Here is a 24,571-nt window from a genome sequence, read left to right on the forward strand (position 1 = left end):
AACGCTGGGACAAAGCTTGAGCTCCCTATATGCTTCTGGAGAGGAAAAAAGTCACATACAAAGGATTAGAATTATTTTGTTACCACAGCAACACTGGAAAGTAGAAGACAATGGAGCAATGACAATGAAATTATTAAGTAAAATAATTTCTAATCTAAAATTATATAACCAAAAATACCAAGTGTCAAGGTAAAATAAAGATGCAAGGTCATAAAATTTTACCTTCCATGAATCCTTTCTCAGGAAGATACTGGACCAAAACGAGAGAAAAAAGAAGAACAGAACATGGGACACAGAAGATCAAAAAAGAGAGACACAAGGAAATAATAGTGCTACAAACCAACTAGACCTAACAGACACATACAGAAACCTCCACTCAGCAACGGCAGAATACATATCCTTTTCCAGTACACACAGACCATTCTCCAGGACAGTTCATATGTTAAGTCACAAAACAAATCAACAAACTTAAAAAGACTGAAATCATACAAAGTATCTCCTCTGATCACAATGGAATGAAACTAGAAATCAATAACAGAAAAAACCTGGAAATTTCACAAATATGTAGAAATTAAATAACACACTATTAAACAAACAACTGATCACAGAAGAAATCACAAGTGAAATTAGAAACAGAGACAAATAAAAGCACAACATACCAAAACTTATGGGTTATAGCAAAGGCAGTACTCAGAGGCAAATTTATAACTGTGAATACCTACATTAAAGAAGGGAGATCTCAAACCAATAATCTAACTTCACACCTTGGAGAACTAAAAATAAAAGAACAAACTAAGCTGAAAGCTACCAGAAGAAAAGAAATAATAAAGATTAGAACAGACACAAATGAAATCGAAAATAGAAAAACAACATAGAGAATCAAAAAAACAAAAACCGGTTCTTTGAAAAGATCACAAAATCCACAAACTTTTAGGGAGGTGGACAAGGATAAAAAGAGAGATGACATGAGACAGGGCCAAGAAGGCGGAGTGGTCAGACGCTTCCAGTGATCCCTCTTACAACAAAGACCCAAAAAAACAAGTGAAATGATTGTATTTGTGACAAGCTAGGAGGCCTGAACATCAAAGGCAAAGTTAGAAAACGGACTGAGAGGCAGGAGGAGGGAGAGATGGTTCAGAAGCTGAGAGGAGTTGCCAGACCTGAATCTCCGGGACCCTCAGGCACCATTCCCTTGAGTGAACGCAGCGGGGCTCCAGATGCAGTTTCCTCAGGGAGAGACAGCCAGGAGGAACAGTGCCTTTGGCAGAAACTAAGTACTTGCGTATATTTTACTGTGCCCCCAGCCCCCAAGCCAGCTTCAGTGGCTGTCGATTTCCCTGGGCCTGATATAGCACCCTGCTGAGCACCCTAAGCCAAAATGGATCAAAGGCCTAGATATAAAATCTAAAACAATAAAGATCATGGAAGAAAAAATAGGGACAATGTTAGGAGCCCTAATACATGGCATAAACAGTATACAAAACACTACTAACAAAGCACAAACACCAGAAAAGAAACTAGATAACTGGGAGCTCCTAAAAATCAAACACCTATGCTCATCCAAAGGCCTCACCAAAAGAGTAAAAAGACTACCTACAGACTGGGAAGAAGTTTTTAGCCATGACATTTCTGATCAGTGTCTGATTGCTAAAATCTACATGATACTGCAAAAACTCAACAACAAAAAGACAAATAACCCAATTTAAAAATAGGCAAAGCATATGAACAGACACTTCACCAAAGAAGACATTCAGACAGCTAACACATACATGAGGAAATGCTCATGATCATTAGCCATTAGAGAAATGCAAATCAAAACTACAAAGAAGGTTGCGAAGAGACTGGAACACTTATACACTGCTGGTGGGAATGTAAATGGTACAACCACTTTGAAAAACTATTTGGCACTTCCTTAAAAAGCTAGAAATACAACTACCACACAGTCCAACAATCCCACTCCTTGGAATATATCCTAGAGAAATAAGAGCCGTTACATAAACAGATATATGCACACCCATGTTCACTGCAGCACTGTTTACAATAGCAAAAAGATGGAAGCAACCAAGATGCCCATGAACGGATGAATGGATAAATGAATTACGGTATATTCACACAATGGAATACTACCCATCAATAAAGAACAATGATGAATCCATGAAACGTTTCATAACATGGAGGAATCTGGAAGGCATTATGCTGAGTGAAATTAGTCAGTTGCAAAACGACAAATATTGTATGAGACTACTATTATAAGAACTCAAGAAATAGTTTAAAAAGAGAAGAAAATATTCTTTGATGGTTACGAGAGTGGGGAGGGAGGGAGGGAGAAGGGTATTCACTAATTAGATAGTACACAAGAAATATATTTTAGGTGAAGGGAAAGACAGCACACAATACAGGAGAAGTCAGCACAATTGGACTAAACCAAAAGCAAAGAAGTTTCCTGAATAAACTGAATGCTTCGAAGGCCAGCGTAGCAGGGGCAGGGGTTTGGGGACCATGGTTTCAGGAGACATCTAGGTCAACTGGCATAATAAAATCTATTAAGAAAACATTCTGCATCTCACTTTGGAGACTGGCATCTGGGGGTCTTAAACGCTAGGAAGTGGCCATCTAAGATGCATCATTTAGGCTCAACCCACCTGGAGTGAAGGAAAATGAAGAACACCAAAGACACAAGGTAATTTGAGCCCAAGAGACAGAAAGGGCCACATAAACCAGAGAGTCCATCAGCCTGAGACCACAAGAGCTAGATGGTGCCTGGCTACAACCGACGACTGCCCTGACAGGGAACACAACAAAGAACCCCTGATGGAGCAGGAGAGCAGTGGGATGCAGACCTCAAATTCTTGTAAAAAGACCAGACTTAATGGTCTGACTGAGACTAGAAGGACCCTGGAGGTCATGGTCCCCAGACCTTCTGTTAGCCCAAGACAGGAACCATTCCCAAAGCCAACTCTTCAGACAGGGATTGGACTGGACTATGAGACAGAAAATGATACTGGTGAGGAGTGAGGTTCTTGGATTAAGAAGACACATGAGACTATGTGGGCAGCTCCTGTCTGGAGGGGAGAGGGTAGAGAGGGTCAGAAGCTGGCCTAATGGACACGAAAATAGAGAGTGGAGAGGAGGAGTGTGCAGTCTCATTAGAGAGCGAGCAACTACGAGTATATAGCAAGGTGTACATAAATTTTTGTATGAGAGACTAACTTGATTTGTAAACTTCCACCTAAAGCACAATAAAAATAAAAACAATAAAAAAAGATGACACAAATAACTAAAATCAGAAACGAAAGAGGGGACATTATTACTGATCCTTCAGAAATAAGAAGGATAATAAAATACTATGAACAACTTGTACACCAACCAATCTAGATTAAATAGATAAATTCTTAGATACAAACTAAACCGACTTAAGAAAAGAGCAGAAAATCTCTACAGATCTATAAAAATGAAGAGATAAAATCAGTTTGCAAAAACCTCCAGACCAAGGAAAATCCTGGACCAGATAGCTTCACTGGTGAATTCTACCAAATATTTAAAGGAGAATTAATACCAGTCTTGCTCAAACTATTTAAAAAAAATAGAAGAGAGAGAAGCACTTCCTAATTCATTCTATGAGGCCAGTATTACCCTAATACTGAAGTCAGATAAAGACACTATAAGAAAACTACAGACTAATATCCCTATTAATATATGTGTAAAAGTCTTCAATAAAATAGTAGCGAAAAGAATCCAACATCATGCTAAAAGGATAAAAAGATAATACACCATAACCAAGTGGAATTTATCCCAGGAAGGGTGGTTCAACATAAGAAAATCAATCAATCAATCAATATAATATACTACACTACTCGAACAAAGGAAAAAAAACAATACGATCATCTCAATTGATGCAGAAAAGGCACTCGATAAAATCAACACTCACTCATGATAAAAACACTCAGCAAAACAGGAACAGAAGAGAAATTCCTCAACATGGTAAAAAGCATTTATGAAGAACCAAGGGTTAACATCATACTCAATGGGGAAAGACTGAAAGCTTTACCTCTAAGATGAGGAACAATACAAGGACGCTTGCTTTCACAACTGCTATTTAGGATTGTCCTCACGTGTCTGTCAGTTTGTCGTACTGTGGGGGCTTGCGTGTTGCTGTGATGCTGGAAGCTATGCCACCAGTATTCGGATACCAGCCGGGTCGCCCATGGTGGACAGGTTTCAGCTGAGCTTGCAGACTAAGACTAGGAAGAAGGATCTGGCAGTATACTTCTGAAAAGAATTAGCCAGGGAAAACCGTATGAATAGCACGGGGACATTGTCTGATACAGTGCTGGAAGATGGGCCCCCCAGGTTGGAAGGCACTCAAAAGATGACTGGGGAAGAGCTGCCTCCTCAAAGTAGAGTCGACCTTAATGATGTGGACGGAGTCAAGCTTTCGCGACCTTCGTTTGCTCACGTAGCACGACTCAAAATGAGAAGAAACAGTTGCAGATATACATTAATAACTGGACATGTTGTCAGGAAGGACCAGTCCCTAGAGAAGGACAAGATGCTTGGTAAAGTAGAGGGTCAATGAAAGAGAGGAAGACCCTCAACGAGATGGATTGACACAGTGGCTGCAACAATTGGCTCAAGCATAACAACGATTGTGAGCATGGCACAGGATCGGGCAGCGTTTCGTTCTGTGGTACATGGGGTCGCTATGAGTTGGAACCAACTCGATAGCACCTAACAACAACAATAACATTTAACATTGTACTAGAAGTTCTAGCCAAGTAAGAAAAAGAAAGGAAGAAAAAGAAAAAAATCAAATTGGAAAGGTAGACATGACCTTATAGGTAGCAAGTTATTACAGTAACAAATGGATTCAGCAGTATTGCAGGGTACAAGATTAACACACAAAAGTCAGTTCTATTTCTATACAACAGCAATGAACAATCTGAAAAGGAAATCAAGAGAACAATCCTTACAGCAGCATTTCAAAGAATAAAATACCTAGAAGCAAATTTAACTAGAGAGGTTAAAAGACTTGTACACTGAAAAGTATAAAACATTGCGCAAAGAGATTAAAGAATACCTAAATAAATGGAAAGACATCAGTTTTCAGGGTGTGAAAAACAATATTGCTTGGATGTCAGTACTACTCAAAATGACCTACAGATTCAACACAGTCCCTATCAAAATTCCAATGGCCTTTTTTTGAAGAAATAGACAATTCAATCTTCAAATTTGTATAGAATTGCAAGGGGCCCTAAATAACCAAAACAATCTTGAAAAAGAAGAACAAAGTAGTAGAACTCAAATTTCCTGATTCGTATGTCCTCTAAAAGCTACAGTAAAACAGCGTGGTAATGATGTAAGGAAAGACATAGGGACCAATGGAATAGAATCGATAGTCTGTAAATAAACCCATACATTTACGGTCAGCTGGCTTCCAACAAGGGTGCCAAGTCCATTCAGTGGGGAAAAAATAGTCTCTTCAACAAATGGTCCTGGGAGAACTGGATCTCCACATGCAAAGCAGGGCGGGGGGGGGGGGGGGCGGGGAATGGAGAGCTATTGCTTAAGGGGTTAAAGGGTACTGAATTTCTATTTCAGGTGACAAAAAATTTTTGGAAAAAGTGGTGATAGTTGCACAACCTGGTGAATGCAATCGTCAGGTGCCATTGCGTTGATTTCGACTCACAGCAACCTCGTGTGACAGCAAAAACTCCCCATAGGGCTTCCCATGCTATAATTTTTCCTTTCTCCTGCAGAGCTGCTAGGTGGGTTTGAACCACCAACCTTTTGGTTAGTGGCTGTGCACTTAACCATTGAGTCACCAGGGCTCCTTGGTTAATGTAATTAATGTCACTGAATTGTATACTTAAAAATGGTAAAAATGGCAAGTTTCTGGTTATACATATTTTACCACAATAAAGCCATATATATATAAAAATATATGGTGGAGGTGGATCCTGGTTTGACAGCTGTGCACCAGGCACAGAAGGCAAGCAACCCATATTGGAGCAGGTCAGATGACTCCAAGAGAGATTTCCTTAGGGTGAAACTGACCAATATGATGTAGGGAGATGTTTCACAAAGATTTGGGGTTGAATTAGTGATAACTACATAGAAAGCTAAGTAAGCAAACAAAAACAGGACAATTTTTCACAAATTTTACTTCTAGGAATTTATTTTACAACAATTTAGGACAAGTATAAAAGACATGGTAAACGATATCCATCATGGCTCTTTTTTTTTTTCTTTTTTTGATTGCGCTTTAGGTGAAAGCTTACAGCTCAAGTTAGTTTCTTATACAAAAATTTATACACACATTGTTATGTGACCCTAGTTGCTATTCCTATAATGTGACAGTACACTCCCCCTTTCCACCCTGGATTTCCCATTTTCATTCAACCAGCTCCTGTCCCTTTCTGCCTTCTCATCTCACCTCCGGACAGGAGCTGCCCATTTAGCCTCATGTATCTACTTGAACTAAGCAGCACATTCTTCACAAGTATCATTTTATGCCTTAGAGTCCAACTTAATCTTTGTCTGAAGAGTTGGCTCTGGGAATGGTTTTATTTCTGGGTTAACAGAGAATCCGGGGGCCATGTCTTCTGGGGTTCCTCTAGTCTCAGTCAGGCCATTAAGTCTGGTCTTTTTACTAGAGTTCTGTACCCCGCCTTTCTCCTGCTCTGTCAGGGACTCTCTGTTATGTTCCCTGTCAGGGCAGACATTGGTGGTAGCTGGGCACCATTTAGTTCTGGTCTCAGGCTGATGGAGTCTCTGGTTTATGTGGCCTTTTTTGTCTCTTGGGCTAATATTTTCCTTGTGTCTTTGGTGTTCTTCATTCTCCTTTGCTCCAGGTAGGTTGGGACTAATTGATGCATCTTAGATGGCTGCTTGCTAGCTTTTAAGACCCCAGACGCCACTCAGCACAGTGGGATGCAGGACATTTTCTTAATAAACTTTATTACGCCACTTGACCACAATGTCCCCCGAAACCATGGCGCTATTTTTCATTGAAATAAAATTCACTTAACATAAAATTCATCATTTTTACCATTTCAAAGTGTACAATTCAGTGGCTTTTAGTGCATTCAAATGTTGTGCAACCATCTAGTCCCAGAACATTTTCATGGCCCCAGGAGGACATCTCACACCCATTAAGCTGTCATTCCTGATTCCTCCCTCTAATCTGCTTTCTGTCTCTGTGGATTTGTCTATTCTGGACATTTCACAGAAATGGAATCATACAATGTGTGGCCTTGTGTGTCTGGCTTCTTTCACTTTGCATAATGTTTCAAGATTCATCCATGTTATAGCATGCATCAGTACTTAATTCTTTTTTATTGCTGAATAATCGTCCACTGTATATATCACATTTTAAAAATCTGCTCATCAGTTGATGCACATCCTGGCTGTTTCCACCTTTTGGCTGTTGTGAATAGTGCTGCTATGAACATTTTTGTGTTAAGATTTTGTTTGAACATCTGTTTTCAACTCCTTTGTGTATATACCTAGGGTCTTAGGCTGGGTTCTCTAGAGAAGCAAAACCAGTGAAGTGTATATATTACATACATATAAAAAAATCTATTTCAAGGAAATGGCTCATGCGGTTGTAGAGGCTAGCAAGCTCCAAGTCTGTGGGTCAGGTGTCAGGCATCAGGCTGGAGGCTTCTCCCAACTCACATGGCTGCAGGGGCTGGTGAACCCAAGATCCACAGGTCAGACAGCAAGCTGCTGGCAAGGAATCCAACATCGGCAGATAAGATGGCAAACCGTTGGCCCAAGTCCCAAGAACTGGAGATCAGATGCTGACGAACTGAATGCAGGATTCAGAGCAGAGCAAAAGCCAGTGAGCTTTGTCAGAAAGTCCACATATATTAGATGCAGGCAATACCCCAAGGAAACTCCCTTACAACTGACTGGCTACTCATAACAGATCTCATGGGAGTGATTACATTATTATACGACTGCCAAACTATATCATAACTGCCAAACCCAGCCAAGCTTACACACAACCTTAACAATTACACCCAGGAGGAGTTGCTGGGTCATACGGCAATTCCATGTTTTACTTACTGAGGAATCACCAACTGTTTCCCACAATGGCTGCACGATTTTACATTACCACCACCAATGTGTGAGCGTTCCGATTTTTCCACATCCTCAGCAACACTTCTTGCATTTTCCGTTTCAGTTATATTTCTTCAGCTCCAGAATTTCTGCTTGGTTCCTTTTAATATTTTCAATTTTTTTTTCTATTTTTTAAAATTTCTACCTTTTAAAAATATTCTTTATTTATTGAGACACCATTTTCCTGGTTGCCTTTAGTTCTTTGTCCATGGTTTCCTTGAACTCTTTATGCATATTTAAGACAGTTGATTTAAAGTCTTTGTCTAGTATGTCCAATGTCTGAGCTTCTTCAGGAGCAGTTCCAATTAATTTCTTTTTTTCCTCTGAATGGGCCATACATTCTTGTTTCTTTGCATGCCTCTGAATTTTTTTGTTGAAAACTGGATATTTATAATTTGGCAATTCTAGAAATCAGATTCTCCTCTCTCCCCAGGGTTTGTTGTTACTTCTTATGTTTGTTTGTTTAGCAACTTTTCTGAACCAATTTTGTAAAGCTTGTATTGTTTGTCAAGTGTGGCCACTGAAGTCCCTGTTCCTTAGTTCAGTTGTCAGTTGGTGATTTGAATGAGATTTTTTTAAGCTCCTGGAACAACAACAAACAACAAGAACGTCTCCTAGTCTTTGCAGCCTGGCTCTGTGTTGGGGCGCTCTTTCAACGCTTAGCTTAGCCAGGCAGTTTACAACTCTACTTTAGCTTTCTCTTCCTGCTTGTGTGAAGCCTGAAGGTCAGACAGAGGTGAGAGCTTAGGGTCTTGTCAGATTTTTACTGAGCATGCATGCTTCTAGATTCTCTGGAATATGTGGGGATTTTTCACAGATTTGGAAACCCTGGTGGTGTACTGGTTAAGTGCTACGGCTACTAACCAAAGGGTCGGCAGTTCGAATCTGCGAGGTGCTCCTTGGAAACTTTATGGGGCAGTTCTACTCTGCCCTATAGGGTCGCTGTGAGTCGGAATCGACTGGATGGCACTGGGTTTGGTTTTTCTTTCGGTTTTTCACAGATTTATCCCTTCCCCAGTCTCTTCCTTCCCAGGCTTTCCGGTCTGTCTATTGTTTGTCATGACTGTTACCTCTTGCCCCAGGTGACAGTGGCTAATACCTTTTAAATGTTAAATACCTGTTTAAATGTTTTTCACACACACCATGCAGACAGCCACCTCTGCCCTGGGAAAATTCCTATAACGGCAAAAAAGGCAAGCCATTTACCCAATCCTCCAGGAAGCCAATAGACAGGTAAAAACAAACAACCACCACACTTTGAGAATAAGGTCTGTATTGCTTCCTCTGGTACTTAAAAATTGCACCAGGAATGCCATCTTCAAGGCTGCTTCTGGAGTGCAAAGTGGAAGGCGGTGACAAGGTAAGTTAAAATGCCACAGAGCTCTGTTACTGAAATTCTGCTTATTCCCCACCTTTTTCTTTATTAAGCATTCCCCTGGAAGTTGTAAGTTTTTTTTTATTAGATCCCAGGGTTCCAAAAAAAGTTGGTTCTGAGAGTTTTTGCCGGAGATCAGTTATAATCCTTTTGTATGAGCTAGAAACTCTTAAGCAACAGAACACAATTGAAACTAATTTAAAAAAAAACAGGAATTGGTTCTCAGGATTTTAATGTTTTGCAGAATCTAAGGATACCCGAAAGGATGATTTCGAGCCTCGAGGATCATCTGGAATTCAGGAGACTGGAACATTATCACATTTCTCCTGTTTATTATCTGACCTTCTCCATGTGAATTTGTTTAAATCTCAGTTGCTTCTACTTTCTGAGTAAATGTGGCTGTGACAAGGCTCTTCAAGACCATTCCCAGGTCCAATAACTCGTTAGGAGGACTCAGAGGTCTCAGGATATAGTTGTATTCATGGCTATTTACAAATTTATTACAGTGAAACGGCACAAGGCAAAATCAGCAAAGAGAAAAGGCGCCTGAGGCAAGTCTGGTTAATTCCTCTAGCTATGAGATGTGACATGAAATGCTGACTGCCAGGGAAGACACTGGAGCTCAGTGTCCAGGGGTTTGTATTGCAGGTCACATAAGCATCCTCTGTCTAGCAAAAAAAAAAAGCAGATACCAAAATTCCACACTCCCGACGGAAAGCAGGTGTTCAGCATAAACCATATTGTTTGTACAAACGGTTTAGGCACAGTGAGCTTCTCTCTTATCAGTTCTGGGAATGATGTGGAACCCTCTGAAATCCAAGTTCCCAGGTGCCACCCAAAGGCCAACAGTGTAAGCAGCCTTTCTAAGGACAGTAGTCCCAGCCTGTGTGCAAGCTATTTTTTGCGCAGTGGCAAAACACAGCTGCCACTAGCATCTGAATTTTATATTATAATCTCTCAGTTCTAGTTCCAAAATTTCTGTGGAAGAGGCCAATGGACCCAGCTTGGATTGGGTGCCCTCCCTTGGGCCAATCTGCAGTGACTGGTGTGAGAGGAACATGGTAGCCTCTCTGGCATCCATGTGAATGGAGGCAAGGAAAGAAACCCCTCCCCATGTGCTGTACAGATAATCTGACAGGTATCCTGTACACCCTTTAATATTTTTGTTTAGGAAATCATTTTTATTACTCAAGGGTTCACATATCTGGGCACACGCACACACCTCAGAGTAGGAAAGGGAGCCCCAAAGCATGCTGGCTCATGAGATGTAGTCAGCCGGAAATAAGGACTACCATAACTTGGGAAATAAAAGTCCTTCATGGTTATTTTGCAAACAAATTCTACTGTTGATTCAGGTTGTAAGACAATGCCTGTGCCTTCACAAACTACTGTGTTTCAAAACAGATGCAGAAGCAGAGACATTGAGTAAAAAAGAGCCTCATAAGAGCAGAGGCCAGTGGTGGCATTCATTTTCTATTAGGAATCTATCTTTACAATGAAGTCAGGAAAAGAACTGCTCTAATGATAATAAATAAATCAAAGGATTTTACGTTCTTTGAATTGTGCTGTAGCCCACAAAAGACTTGTCTCAAGAGAAAAGAACAAATAGAGCCCCAAATGGCACATCTCATAGGCCGCTTGCCATTGGATAAACATGTTTCAGTGCTTCTCTGTGGGAATTCAGGGACATAAAAACAGAACTTGCCTGCAACGTGGGTGTTCTTCCCAGATTCAAAATAAGATTACTTTGGAAAACAGAAAGACTGCCTTTTTTCTCTGAAAGTTCCCAACTTTTTTCTCTAATATAGTTCCCAACTAATGGGTTCAAAACAGGTTTAAAAATAGTCTGTTTGTGGCTTAATGATAATACAAGTATACCTTACTATCTGAACTTTTGCAATACAAATCCAGAAACTGAATAGATTTAGATAAATCTCTTGCTATTTGAATTCTTGCTTCTTGTTCTCTGAAACTCAAGAACGAAATATGACTTGAAAAACAGGAGATATTTGTATACATTTTTATCTAAGGCAGGGGTCAGCAAACTTCTTCTGTAAAGGTCCAGATAGCAAACACTTTTAGCTTTGCCGGTTGTATAGCTCCATGGCCTCTGTTCCAGCGACTCAACCCTGCAGTTGTAGCACAAAAGCAGCTACAAACAATATGTAAGTGAATGAGTGACTGTGTTCCAATAAAGCTTTTTTCGTCTAAATTTTACTTATTTTGTTGTTGTTGTTGGGAATACACACAGCAAAACATAGACCAATTCAACAGTCCCTACATGTACAACTTGGTGACACTGATCACGTTCTTCGAGTTGTGCAACCGTTCTCACCCTCTTTTCTGAGTTGTTCCTCCCTCATTAACATGAACTCACTGCCCCCTAAAGTTCCTATCTAATCTTTTAAGTTGCTGTTGTCAATTTGATCCCATATAGATAGTTCTTAAAAGAGTATAATGCTCAAGGCAGGCCTTTTTTACTAGTTAAGCTAAACTATTTGATTTTCGGATGACTTCAGGGGATATTTTTGGTTTAAGGTTTAAAGACTATCTCAGGGCAATAGTTTCAGAGGTTCATTTGCCCTCCATGGCTCCAGAAAGTCCATGAGAATGTGAAATTCTGTTCTGTGTTTTCCCCCTTTTTAACAGGATTCTTCTACGGAATCTTTGATCAAAATGTTCAGTAATGGTAGCCGGGCACCATCCAGTTCTTCTGGTCTCATTGCAAGGGAGGCAGTTAGTTGTTCATGGAGGTATTAACCACACATTCCATATCCTCCTCCTACCCCTGACTCTCTTTCTTTCCCTGCTGTTCCAGGAGAGTAGAGACCAGTTGTGCCTTGGGTGGCCACATGTAAGCTTTTAAGACCCCAGATATTACGCAATGAACTAGGAGGTAGAACAGAAGCAGTAAACGTGTTATTTGGCCAAGTAACTGAGATGTTGCATGAAACCATGACCCTAAACCTCCAAAGCAAGGAACCAAATCCCATGAGGTGTTTGGTTGTACATAAGCATCCTCAGCAGCTTCTCTATTTTTTTTTTTTTGTCATTGTAAATATATCTCTCACATAGCTTTTGCCAATAAAACTTTTTAGAGGTGTACAACTTACTGACAGCAATTACAGTAATCGATTTTGCAATACCCTTTAATTACAATAAACCTTTAATTATAAAAACAGGTAGTGGGCTGGATTTGACCCCTGGGCCATATTTCACTGATTCCTGATCTGAGTTGAACCTTAAATCTAGTTTAGCAGTATCAGACCTATATAATTACTGTTTCAAAAGGCAAAAGCTTTGATGATATAAAATATTCATTTTTTACTATCTTTATAAAATAAGAAGAGATCATATTAAAATGAAAAAAATTCTGAGTTGTAGTACTTACAATTAGAGTGAGACTTTTTAGGTACACCACCTGAAAAAAAGGCCATTTTTCTGAAAAATGTTTTCATATATCTTTTACGTTTATATTTTAATTTTAAAAGACACAATTCTTAAAAAAAAAAAAAAAACTGACTTGTTAATGGTCACAAGGCTTTAAAGTGATGTAGCAGAGCTGTGAATGCAGCCTTGCCAGCAGGTCTCCTGAAGCCCATTCTCTCTGCTGTAATTCCACAAGAGCACACCCTCCTTAGGTTTTGTTTTTCCACTTTACATTTTTTCTCAGAAAGTACCCAGTTTAATTATTGACTGCAACACATCTCTATGGACTTTTCCGTTAGATTTTCTCCTCCAAATTATGGGTCATAAAACAACATTTGATACAAAGAATACATTTGGGTTATGAAGCATAATAGTAAAGTGAGTACCTGTAAATCCCACCTTACAAATAGAAAGTAGATTATCAGTATTTTGCACCTACCTGTTTTACTTTAATTCTTGTTTTATTTCAATTATTATTAAGTGTACAAAATAATATATGTACATTTTTTAAACATAATATTTTAGTGTGTTTTTGGTGAAGGTTTACACCACAGATTAGGTTCCCACTCAGCAATTTCCACACAAGTTGTTCGGTGACACTGGTTACATCCTCACAATGTGTGAACAGTCTCATTATTTCCATTCCGGTTGTCCTGTTTCCATTAATCTAGTTTCCCTGCCCCCTGACATTCTCATCAAGAACTCAGACACTACTCATGAAAATAGGACATAAAACATAACTTTATGAACAATATTATGCCAACTGAGGCTGATGCCAACTGATGTCCCTCATGACTATGGTCCTAATCCTTCAAGCCGAGAAATCCAATCCCGTGATGTGTTTGTTTATGCCTAAGAAGTATCCTTAACCGTGCCACCTATGCACTTTATTATATATACGGATACATGTGCATACAGTTACAAAGGTGCATATACATATACCTATATATACACAGGGAGCCCTGGTGGCATAGTGGCTGAAGGCTCGGCTGCTAACCAAAAGGTCGGCAGTTTGAGTCCACCAGCCACTCCTTGGAAACGCTATAGGTTCCTATAGGTTCGCTATGAGTAGGAATCGACTCAGTGGCAATGGTTTTTTTTTTTTTGGTTTATATATTTACACATCTGTACATACATACTTGCACATATATTTTTTGGCTTTTGCTGTTGTTTCAAAATTACATATACCGTAGCAATTACCAATTTGCCCTTTTTTCTTACGTACTTTTTGGTGACATTGTTTGCCTTCATCAAGGTGTGCACAGCTCATTCTTATTAGGTGTTACCTTTCCATCACAAAAATGACAAGTGCCTACTATCTAGAGGGTGGGTGCTCCTCTCTCCCATCCCTGGTCACCACTAATGAACATTAGTTTCTGTATATTGTTCATGTCATTTTAGAAAAGAGAGAATAGACATTTGTTTTTTGGGGGATTGACTTATTTTGCTCAACATAATACCCTCAGGTTCATTCATGTTTCAAGATGTTTTGGTGTACATGTTTTTTAAAACGTTATAGTTTGATCAGTTTTGTAACTTACATAGCAGTATCCTACTTGAATCCTTTACTGATGAAGATCCAAGACCACAGCCTTCAGTATGGATTACGCCTCAACATAAAGACAAGAAAAATCCTCACAACTGCACCAATAAGCAACATCATGATAAATGGAGAAAAGACTGAAGTTGTCAAGGATTTCAACAACCAATGCCAATGGAACTGTAGTCACGAAACAAAATGACGTTTGCACTGGGCAAATTTGCTTTAAAAAGACCTCTTTAAAATCTCACAAAGCAAAGATGTCACTTTGATGACTAAGTTGCGCCTGACCAAAGCCATGGTATTTTCAATTGCCTCATATGAATGAGAAAACTGGACAATGAAGAAGGAAGGCTGAAGAAGAACTGATGCATTTGAATTATGGTGTTGCTGAAGGATACAGAATATATTAGACTGCCAGAAGAATGAAGAAATCTGTCTTGGAAGAAGTACAGCCAGAATGTTCCTTAGAAGTGAGGATGGTGAGACTTGGTCTCGCTTACCTTGTACGTGTTATCAGGAGGGACCAATCTCTGGAGAAGAACATTATGCTTGGTAAAGTAGAGGGTCCGTGAAAAAGAGGAAGGCCCTTAACGAGATGGATTGACACACAGGGTATAGCGATGGGCCCAAACACACCTACCACTGTGAGGGTGGCACAAGACCGAATGATGTTTCCGTTCGGTTGTGCACGGGGTTGCTATGAGTCGGAACCAACTCCATGGCACCTAACAACAACAACAACGACGACAACATCATCCTACCCGACCCTCTCTACTCCTCATCCCCCTTGCCTGTTCCCCCGGTGAAACTCTTCTAACTGTAATTCTTTTCCTTTTTTTTAAATAACAGGTTTATTGAGATACGATTCACATACCAGGAATGTCGTCACCCTTTTGAAGTGTGTAACTCCATGGTTTTCAGTATGTTCACAAGGTTGGGCAATCATCTAAAACCAGCTGCTGTGGAGCTGATTTCAACTCATGGTGACCCCATGCGTGTTGGAACCACACCCCATAGGGTTTTCAGTGACTGATTTAAAAAAAATTTTTTTTTAATAATATTTTATTGTGTTTTTGGTGAAGGTTTACAAAGCATTTAGGTTTCCATTCGGAGATGGATTACCCAGTAACAAAGGTAAGCACGTGCTGCTCATTCACTCACTTTTACAGCCTTGCTTATTGGGTAATCTGCCCCGTGCCCATTCGATGATTCCACCGTTCAGTGCCATTGTTACATTCTTCACAGTGCGTCACCATTCTCAATATTCCCCTTCTGGTTGTTCCATTTCCATTAATCTAGTTTCCTGCTTCCTTACATTCTTATCTTTGTTTAAAAGTAATTGCTGACTGTGATTTTTTTTTAAAGGAGCACAGTACTTACAGGTGAAATTCTTTATTTTATGAGCCAATCTGTTATTTAGCTAAAAGGTGACCTCAGGGGTGAGTTTCAGTTCAAGGTTTAAAGAGTATCTCAGGGCAATAATCTCAGGGAGTTCTTCAGTTTCAACAGGTCCTGTAAGTCTTTTTTTTTAGGAATTTGAGGTTCTGTTCCACATTTTTTCTCATTCTATCAGGGTCCATCTATTGTGGCCCTGATCAGAACAGTCTGTAGCAGTAGCCGGGCACCATCTAGTTCTTCTGGTCTCAGGGTAGATGAGGCTGTAGTTCCTGTAGACCAGGTTCTTCTTTGAGTCTTTCATTTCCTTCTTTTTCTTTTTTTGTTTCCTTCTTTTTCTTTTGCTCCAGATGAGTAGAGACTGATGTTATATTTTAGATGGCTGCTCAGAAACCAAACTAGGATGTGGAACATAAAATTTATGCCAACTGACCAAGATGTCCCACAGGACTATGGTCTCAATCCTTCAAACCAGGAAACCAGTTTGACAAGTTGTTTGGTTATGTCTAAGAAATATGTGTAACTGTGCCCCCTATGTGCTTTATTACATATACGAATATATGTTCATACAATCACATACATGCATACACATACACCTATATATACACACATATATACATATACCTGCACATTCCTGGAGCCTTGTTTTTGCCAATGCCTTCAGCGCAGCTTGGACTTCTTCCTTCAGTACCATTGCTTCCTGTTCATATGGTACCTCCTGAAGTGGCTGAACATTGACCAATTCTCTTTGGTACAGTGACTGCATATTCCTTCCATCTTCTTTTATGCTGCTTGAGTTGTTTAATATTTTTCCCACAGAATCCTTCAATATTTAAACTCAAGCCTTGAATTTTTTCTTCAGTTCTTTGACCTTCAGAAACGCAGAGTGTGTTCTTCCCTTCTGGTTTTCCATCTCCAGGTCTTTGCACGTGCCATTATAACACTTTACTTTGTCTTCTTGAGCCACCCTTTGAAATCTTCTTTTCAGCTCTTTTACTCATCATTTCTTCCTCTTGCTTTAGCTACTCGACGTTTAAGAATAAGTTTAGAGTCTTCTGACATCTGTTTTGGTCTTTTCTTTCTTTCCTGTCTTTTTAATGACCTCTTGCTTTCTTCATCATACACACCCTTGATGTCATTCCACAACTTGTCTGGTCTTTGGTCATTAGTTCAAATCTATTCTCGACACGGTCTCTAAATTCAGGTGGGATATACTTAAAGTCATACTTTGGCTCTCATGGAGTTGTTCTAATTTTTTTCAGCTTCAGCTTGACCTTGCATATGAGCAACTGATGGTCTGTTCCACAGTCAGCTCCTGGCCTTGTTCTAACTGATGATATTGAGCTTTTCCATCAATTCTTCCCACAGATAAGGTGCCCTGACCCAAGCCATGGTGTTTTCAATTGCCTCCTATGCGTATGAAAGCTGGACAATGAATAAGGAAGACCGAAGATGAGCTGACATCTTGGAATTGTGGTGTTGGAGAAGAATATTGAATATATCATGGACTGCCAAAAGAACGAACCAATCTGTCTTGGAAGAAGTACGACCAGAATGCTCCTTAGAAGCAAGGATGGCAAAACTACATCTCACATACTTTGGACATGTTGTCAGGAGGGATCAGTCCCTGGAGAAGGACATCATGCTTGGCAGAGTGCAGGGTCAGCAGAAAAGAGGAAGACCCTCAACAAGGTGGATTGACACAGCGGCTACAACAATGAGCTCAAGCATAACAACGATTATAAGGATGGTTCAGGACCAGGCAGTGTCTCGTTCTGTTGTGCATAGGGTCGCTATGAGTCAGAACCGACTCAAAGGCACCTAACAAAAACAACAACTGACGTTGAACATCCTTTCATGTGTCTTTTGGCCATTTTCTTTTTTATTTATTGTGTTTTAGGTGAAAGTTTACAGTGCAAATTAGTTTCTCTTTCAAAAACGTATACACAAATTGTTTTGTGAGATTGTTTGCAATCCCTGCAATGTGACAGCACTCTCCACCTTTTCCTTTACATCCCGGGTTCCCCGTGCCCATTAGTCCAGATTTCCTGTCCCCTCCTGCATTTTCGTCTTTACATTTGGGCAAGTGTTGCCCATTAGGTCTCCTAAACTTGATTGAGCTAAGAAGCACATTCCTCATGTGTGTTATTGTTTGTTTTATAGGCCTAATCTTTGGCTGAAAGGTGGACTTCATGAGTGGCTTCAGTTTTGAGTTAGCAGAATGTTCGGTGCCAGTCTCGGGAGCTCTTCCAGACTCTCTCAGACCAGTAAGTCTGGTCTTTTTTTTTCGAGTTTGAATTTTGTTTTACATTTTTCTCCTGCTCTGTCCCGAAACCTCTATTGTGATTCTTGCAATGGCTGATTTTTTTTTTTTAATTGTGCTTTAAGTGCAAGTTTACAAATCAAGCTAGTCTCTCATACAAAAATTTGTATACACCTTGCTTTGTAAGTGCAAGTTTACAAATCAAGCTAGTCTCTCATACAAAAATTTGTATACACCTTGCTTTGTACTCCTAGTTGCTCTCCCCTTAATGAGACAGCACACTCCTTCTCTCCACTCTGTATTCCCCGTGTCCATTCAGCCAGCTTCTGTCCCCCTGTGGCTTCTCATCTCCCTTCCAGACAGGAGCTGCCCACATAGTCTCATGTGTCCACTTGAGCCAAGAAGCTCACTCCTCATTTTCTATCTATCTTATAGTCCAATCCCTGTCTGAGGAGCTGGCTTTGGGAATGATTCCTGTCTTGGGCTAACAGAAGGTCTGGGAGCCATGGCCTCCGGGGTCCTTCTAGTCTCAGTCAGACCATTAAGTCTGGTCTTTTTATGAGAATTTGAGGTCTGCATCCCACTGCTCTCCTGCTTCATCAGGGATTCTCTGTTGTGTTCCCTGTCAGGGTAGTCAGCGATTGTATAATGGCTGTTTTTTTTTTTTTTCCAAGTAGAATGCCAGGCCTTTGTTCTGAGGCATGTCTGGGTGGATCTGAATCTGCAACCCTTCATTTAGCACTTGAATGTGTTAGCCCTTTGCATTAGTTCCCAATCTGGAGTACCTACCCAGCCACTCTTGCATTTTCTTGTTTAATTTTCTGTCTGCCCCTTCTCCTTTCTCTCTTTGTTGCCTGTTCCACTAACCTTGACCAACCCCCTTCCTGGAGTCTAGACCTGTTCTCCCAGAGTGTAGCAGCACAGCACCCAGCAGGTATTCAGTGAATGTATGGATGAATGAAATCAGTATGGAGAGCTAGTTTGGTCATTCCATAATATTGATCTAGGTGACTGTCTCAGGTCAGGGTTGGAAGCATCCTTATGGTGTTTCCCCAGAACTACCCTGAATCAAAACTATTGGGGGCCCCCTACTGATACGATGCCACTCCTAAGTTAACAGCCTTATCCAGCTTTTTAGCTTCAGCCAGCTCCCCACTGAGGCCCTGGATCTCACTTCACTGGCCATAGCACTTGTGAAATAAAATTATAAAACTTTCAAACTTCGATTCAGCCTTGGTTAAAATGAGAATGTAAAGTATGAATCACAGTGTAGTGATGGGTTGCTTTGGGAAGAAATAATCTTGATGACAATTAAATTTTCTTACTAAATTATTTTACATAAATTACCTTACAAAACTAAGATAAGAAAGAGACAGAGGATATTTACATACCAGTGACTACAGAAGTACCGGGAAGAAAAACACTAGACAGGGAGGGCGAAGGTCTTACTGGAGTTTAAGCCTGTGGAGGCTCTGTCACTCACCAAAAACCACTTACTCTCTTCGACATTCCCTGAGGGGGAGTTACAAGCTCCCTGAGAGACTCGACTCTTCACCACATTTTTTTGGTTTACAAGCTCCTTGAGAGACTTGACTCTTCACCACATTTCTTTGGTTTAATCTTTCAGGAATGAAGACTTCAACTATGAAACATACTAGGGCCACAAAATTTGTAAAACAGATTATAGGAAATAGAATTTATTTATTAATATACAGAACATGCTATAAGAAATTGAATGCTCACTTAAGTGGTAAATGAACTCAAGAGCCTTGGGATGATTAGCTCACTGATACATAGACAGACAGATATATGGTATAGGTTTTTCTTGCTTGCCAGAAACTCTGAGAATCTTTAGGGCTAGTTTTCACCTTGTAAAATGCTTAAAATAGAAGAGTTTCTCATTGATTCCCACCACCTGTCTGCCAGTTTGTCATACTGTGGTGGCTTGTGTGTTGCTGTGATGCTGGAAGCTATGTCACTGGTATTTCAAACACCAGCAGGGTCACCAACGGTGGAGAGGTTTCAGCGCAGCTTCCAGACTAAGACAGATCAGGAATAAAGGCCTGGTGACCTGTTTCTGAAAATTAGCCAGTGAAAACCTTATGGGTCACAATAGAACACCATCTGATACAATGCTGGAAGATGAGCCCCCTAGGTTAGAAGGCACTCAGAACACACAGTGTCTGCAACAATGGACTCGAACGTATCAATGATAGTGAAGATGATGCTATACTGGGCAGTTTTGTTCCGCTGCACATGGGGTTGCCATGAGTTGGAGCAGACTCGATGGCAACTAACAACAAATATTAAATTCAAAACCTAATAAAAAGCCTCATTCTTCTAGTATTAACACATTACTAAATGCACTAAAGCATCAGAGCGCTGAGGTCTTACTAATACCCAGAAAATGCAACGTGGGGCACCCAGAAGTCAACAACTGCAAGTGTGGTCCACAGTGTCCTCTGTCATTTCTCCTGCTGTCCTGACAACACTCAGACCTCAGCTAGCCTAACAACGGTCAGTTTGTTCTGCCTTCTGCCTTCCTTTTATCTGTAATACACTCTGATGAATGCATGGAATTCAGTTCTAAACCTCTCCAGGTCTCCATCACTCCCCCTAAAGCATGACAAGGCACAACCACCCCACACCTCCACAGGTGCCACACTGGCTGCATTTCCAGGGCCCCCGCCATGGCCAAACCTTGATGAAAACGTAAATGTCCTCGCCTTCTTCAGGCCTTTGCTCAAATGTCATCTCCACAACACTTATATTTAAAATTGTATCCACGCACCCAACATTCCCAATCCTCCTGCCCTGCTTTGTTTTTCTCCACAGCTTGTATCACCTCCTAATATAGTGCATATTTTTACTTTCTTATTTGAATTGTCACTCACCGTGAGAATGTAACTTCCCTGAAGGCAGGGACTTTCGCCTGTTTTGTTCATTGCTGAATCTCCAGCACCTAACACATTACCTGACACTGAATAGGTCCCTCAATAGAAATTCATTGAATTAATATGTGGAGAGTTTTCTATTTTTTAAAAAACCTTTTCTTGAGTTTTTTTTTTTCTTTTAACTGTGCTTTAAGTGAAAGTTTACAGTTCAAGTTAGTTTCTCATACAAAAATTCATACATTCATTGTTTGTGACCCTAGTTGTTCTCCCTATAACGTGACAGCACACTCCTCCTTTCCACCCCGGCTTTCCATGTGCATTCAACAAGCTCCTGTCCCTTTCTGCATTCTCATCTTGCCTCTGGACAGGAGCTGCTTGAATTAATATATGGAGAGTTTTAACATAACTCATCATACTCTAGTGAAGTAAAAAGAAAATTATTTTAAATTGAAATGCACATGGTTACTGGTTTTCAAAGATTGTGAACCATCTTGAGTTTTCATCGATTTACTTTTCGCTTCATATTCCTGAGAGGAAGAGCTTTAGAATACTTGGTGAAGAGTACCAGTAAATAAATCAGACACATCTGAGTTATATTTCTCTCTAAATTCACAGAGATTTAACAATGAATGAAAAATACGCTCCAGGCAAAATGAGTTTTGGGTTTCATCAAACATAAAACATTTTAAAAACTAGTTCAAGATGTTCATAAAACAAAAACAACAACAAAATTACTATAGCAGGAAGTATTATTCTCATAATTATCCCTGGAAGTATATTTTCTATGATTTAATTATAACATTACATCTTAAAGGGCCAATTCCTTCTGGAAAGTTTCTCTTTTTGTATCCACTCTAGCACTTCCTTAACCATCAGGAACCATGTGTGGCTCAGCCACAATCAAGGCTTCAGTCCTGCATGACTACTCTTTTTAATTGCTTTCTTCTATTTCTGGTGCCATTTCAATTTCCTTTATTCTAAAACCTCCGGTAATCAGCTCTCTCTCCCTGACTGCTTATTCTTTTCCATCTCCTTGGCAGTGGCTATTATGTCAAGGGGTGTCCTTACTGAGACGCCTTCATTTACGGGATGGTCTCAACCCTTGGATGGGGCTGAAGTAGAGAGTGGTCAGAGTAGCTGAAAGAAAAAAACTGAGTCAGGAGGTAGTTTGCACTTTGGGTGCCTCTATTAATGGTTATTCATATGACTAGATTTTTTCTTTTTTAACATGAAATGAAAAGAAGGTACTGTCAAAGATAGAAGATTCTGGTATTCTTGGGTAGCTTCTGACTTTAAGACAGCTGACTGCTGCGGATACCACAAAGAGAATCCTAGCCCTGCTTCTAAACAACCTGGGGTGGGTCTTAGTGCAGGCCTGGTTTTCTTGCTAGTTTCCTTCTCTGACCCCACCACTCCCAAAAGCTCAGCATTGGGCAGGGAGTGTTGTGGTTGCCATCATCTTCAGAATTTTCAGCAAAAGGGGTAATGGTAGGGAAAGCTAGGCCTGGGTGAGAATGGAGTAGGAGCTGGCAAATTTAAAGAAGGTATCTGTTTAATGTGAAAGGTAAGATAAAGCTTCCAGAAGAAAACACAGAAAAATATCTTTATAACTTGCAAAAGACAAAGATTTCTTAAGCAGGATACAAAAAGCACTAACAATTAAAGATCGATAAATTAGACTCAATTAAAATTAAGAATTTTGTTCATTAAGAGACACCATTAGAAGACTGAAAGTTCAAGTCACACTGGAAGATATGTGTAACACATCTATTGGACAAAGGATTTATATCCAGAATATATATTAAAAAACTAAAAGTAATAAGGAAAAAAAAGTTAGGTTTTAAAAGTGGGCAGAAGACTTGAGCAGGCATATCCCAAAGGCCTATCCAAACGCCCAATTAGCATATGAAAAGGTACTCAAACTCATCAACAGGGCTAAACTAAACTAAAACCACAATGAGATATCACCACACACTTACTCCAAAAGTTTACAATACTAAGTGTTGGTGAGAATGTAAAGAAACAGGTCTGTCATAAATTCCTGGGGCGATGTAAATTATACAACCACGGTGGAACTCTGTTTAGCACTATCTACTGTACGTGAATACATGCAAGCCCTATTGTCCAGTAATTCCATCCCCAGGCACAGATCCAGCAGCAACGAGCAGATGTGTTCCAAGAGACGTGTATAAGAACATACCGGAACTATGTTAATAATCCCGAACTAGAAATAATGCAAATGCCCATCATTAACAGAATGGATAAATAAATAATGGTATAATCATATAAAGGAGTTACTAAATGGTGAAGAAAATGAGCAAAGTATAGCTATATGCAACAGCATGGATAAATCTTACTAACTTAACACTGTGTGAAAGAAGCCAGATGCAACGATTACATAGTTTTAAATTCCATTTATATAAGGTTTGAATGAAGGCAAGACTAATGTAGTATTTAGGGATGTATACATCCATAGAAAACTATAAGGAAAAGTAAAGAATTGAGGATAATAGTTGTCTTTGGGAGTAGTGAAGGGTTATGATTAGAAGGAGTCGTATGAAAGGATGGCATGTACTGGCAATGCTCTATTTCTGGATCTGGGTAGTGACTGCATGGGCTTTCACTTAATTCATGAAGCTACAGTTTATAGTTCATGCACTTTCACCTTTGTATATGATATCTCACAACAAAAAAACTTAAACATGTATCAAGTAATACTTCCTTGCCTAATCTTCACAGAAAATAAATACTGTCCCAGTAAACTGAAACCCTTAAACTAAATGCAAACAACTCTGAAAGAAATAGACAATTTTTTGAAAAAAATTTGGAGGCCAACCTCTGGGGGGCAGGCAGTGTATGAATTAGATAAAGGCACTCTTCCTTGGGAGAATGATTTAGCCAAAGCTGTCTCCCTTGGTTGAAGCCTGCTGAGCAAACTGCTTGGGAGCTTATGTTTCCTTTGGCCAAAAAAAAAAGGTAGCCCTGCCCCAGGAGATACAGCTCTACATTTAGTATATGATTCATTGATTGGAGTACAGACTGGACTGTCGTTCTGTCTGTCCCTTGTCTGAATGTCTTTGTGCAGTACACAAAGAGAAAACCCTACATGGCAGTCCTGCCCTGGAGACTAGAAAGACTACAACTGCACATGCATTGATCCAACCAAGTGTGTGCACACATGGAATGCAGATTGGCATTGGACAACGTCTGTCTAGAGCTGTGAGGACGTTGGCTCACATCTCCCTTACCGCATAACCTTCTGTCTTCTTCTGGCACCACTTCAGTAGAGCATTGCGCTTGGAGCCACCATATTCCCGGGCTAAGGCAGTCAGAGGATCTCTTCTTTCCACACTAGTTAGAAAGAACAGCACACAGTAAAGAGAAGACGCTAATTTTTAGAACTCTAAATTATATAGAAATAACTAGATTAGAAAAGCGGAAGTCTAGGTTTATCCAGTGAGACTCTAAAGAAACAACTAAATTAGTCATATCAATAATATATTAAAAAAAAAACTGTGGTATATATCTAACAAAACATTTGCCGTTTC

General features: G+C 39.9%; 1 protein-coding gene across 21 annotated transcripts in view; it reads right to left on the minus strand.

The window, feature by feature from the left end:
• SPECC1 (sperm antigen with calponin homology and coiled-coil domains 1) overlaps positions 1-24,571 on the minus strand; it is a 476,325-nt gene that overhangs the window by 64,224 nt on the left and 387,530 nt on the right. For 15 of the 21 annotated variants that reach the window (XM_064271864.1, XM_064271866.1, XM_064271865.1 and 12 more), the window contains 2 exons: positions 24,272-24,374; positions 12,891-12,920 (listed from right to left, as the gene is read on the minus strand). In XM_064271864.1, the coding sequence (XP_064127934.1) occupies positions 12,891-12,920; positions 24,272-24,374 (133 nt within the window). Of the gene's footprint in view, positions 1-2,925; positions 7,811-12,890; positions 12,921-12,969; positions 22,161-24,271; positions 24,375-24,571 lie in introns of those variants that run through there. The other 6 variants (XM_023539622.2, XM_023539620.2, XM_023539631.2 and 3 more) reach the window with 3 other exon arrangements.

The sequence above is a fragment of the Loxodonta africana genome, chromosome 18 (assembly GCF_030014295.1).
Source record: "Loxodonta africana isolate mLoxAfr1 chromosome 18, mLoxAfr1.hap2, whole genome shotgun sequence".
Lineage (NCBI taxonomy): Eukaryota > Metazoa > Chordata > Mammalia > Proboscidea > Elephantidae > Loxodonta > Loxodonta africana.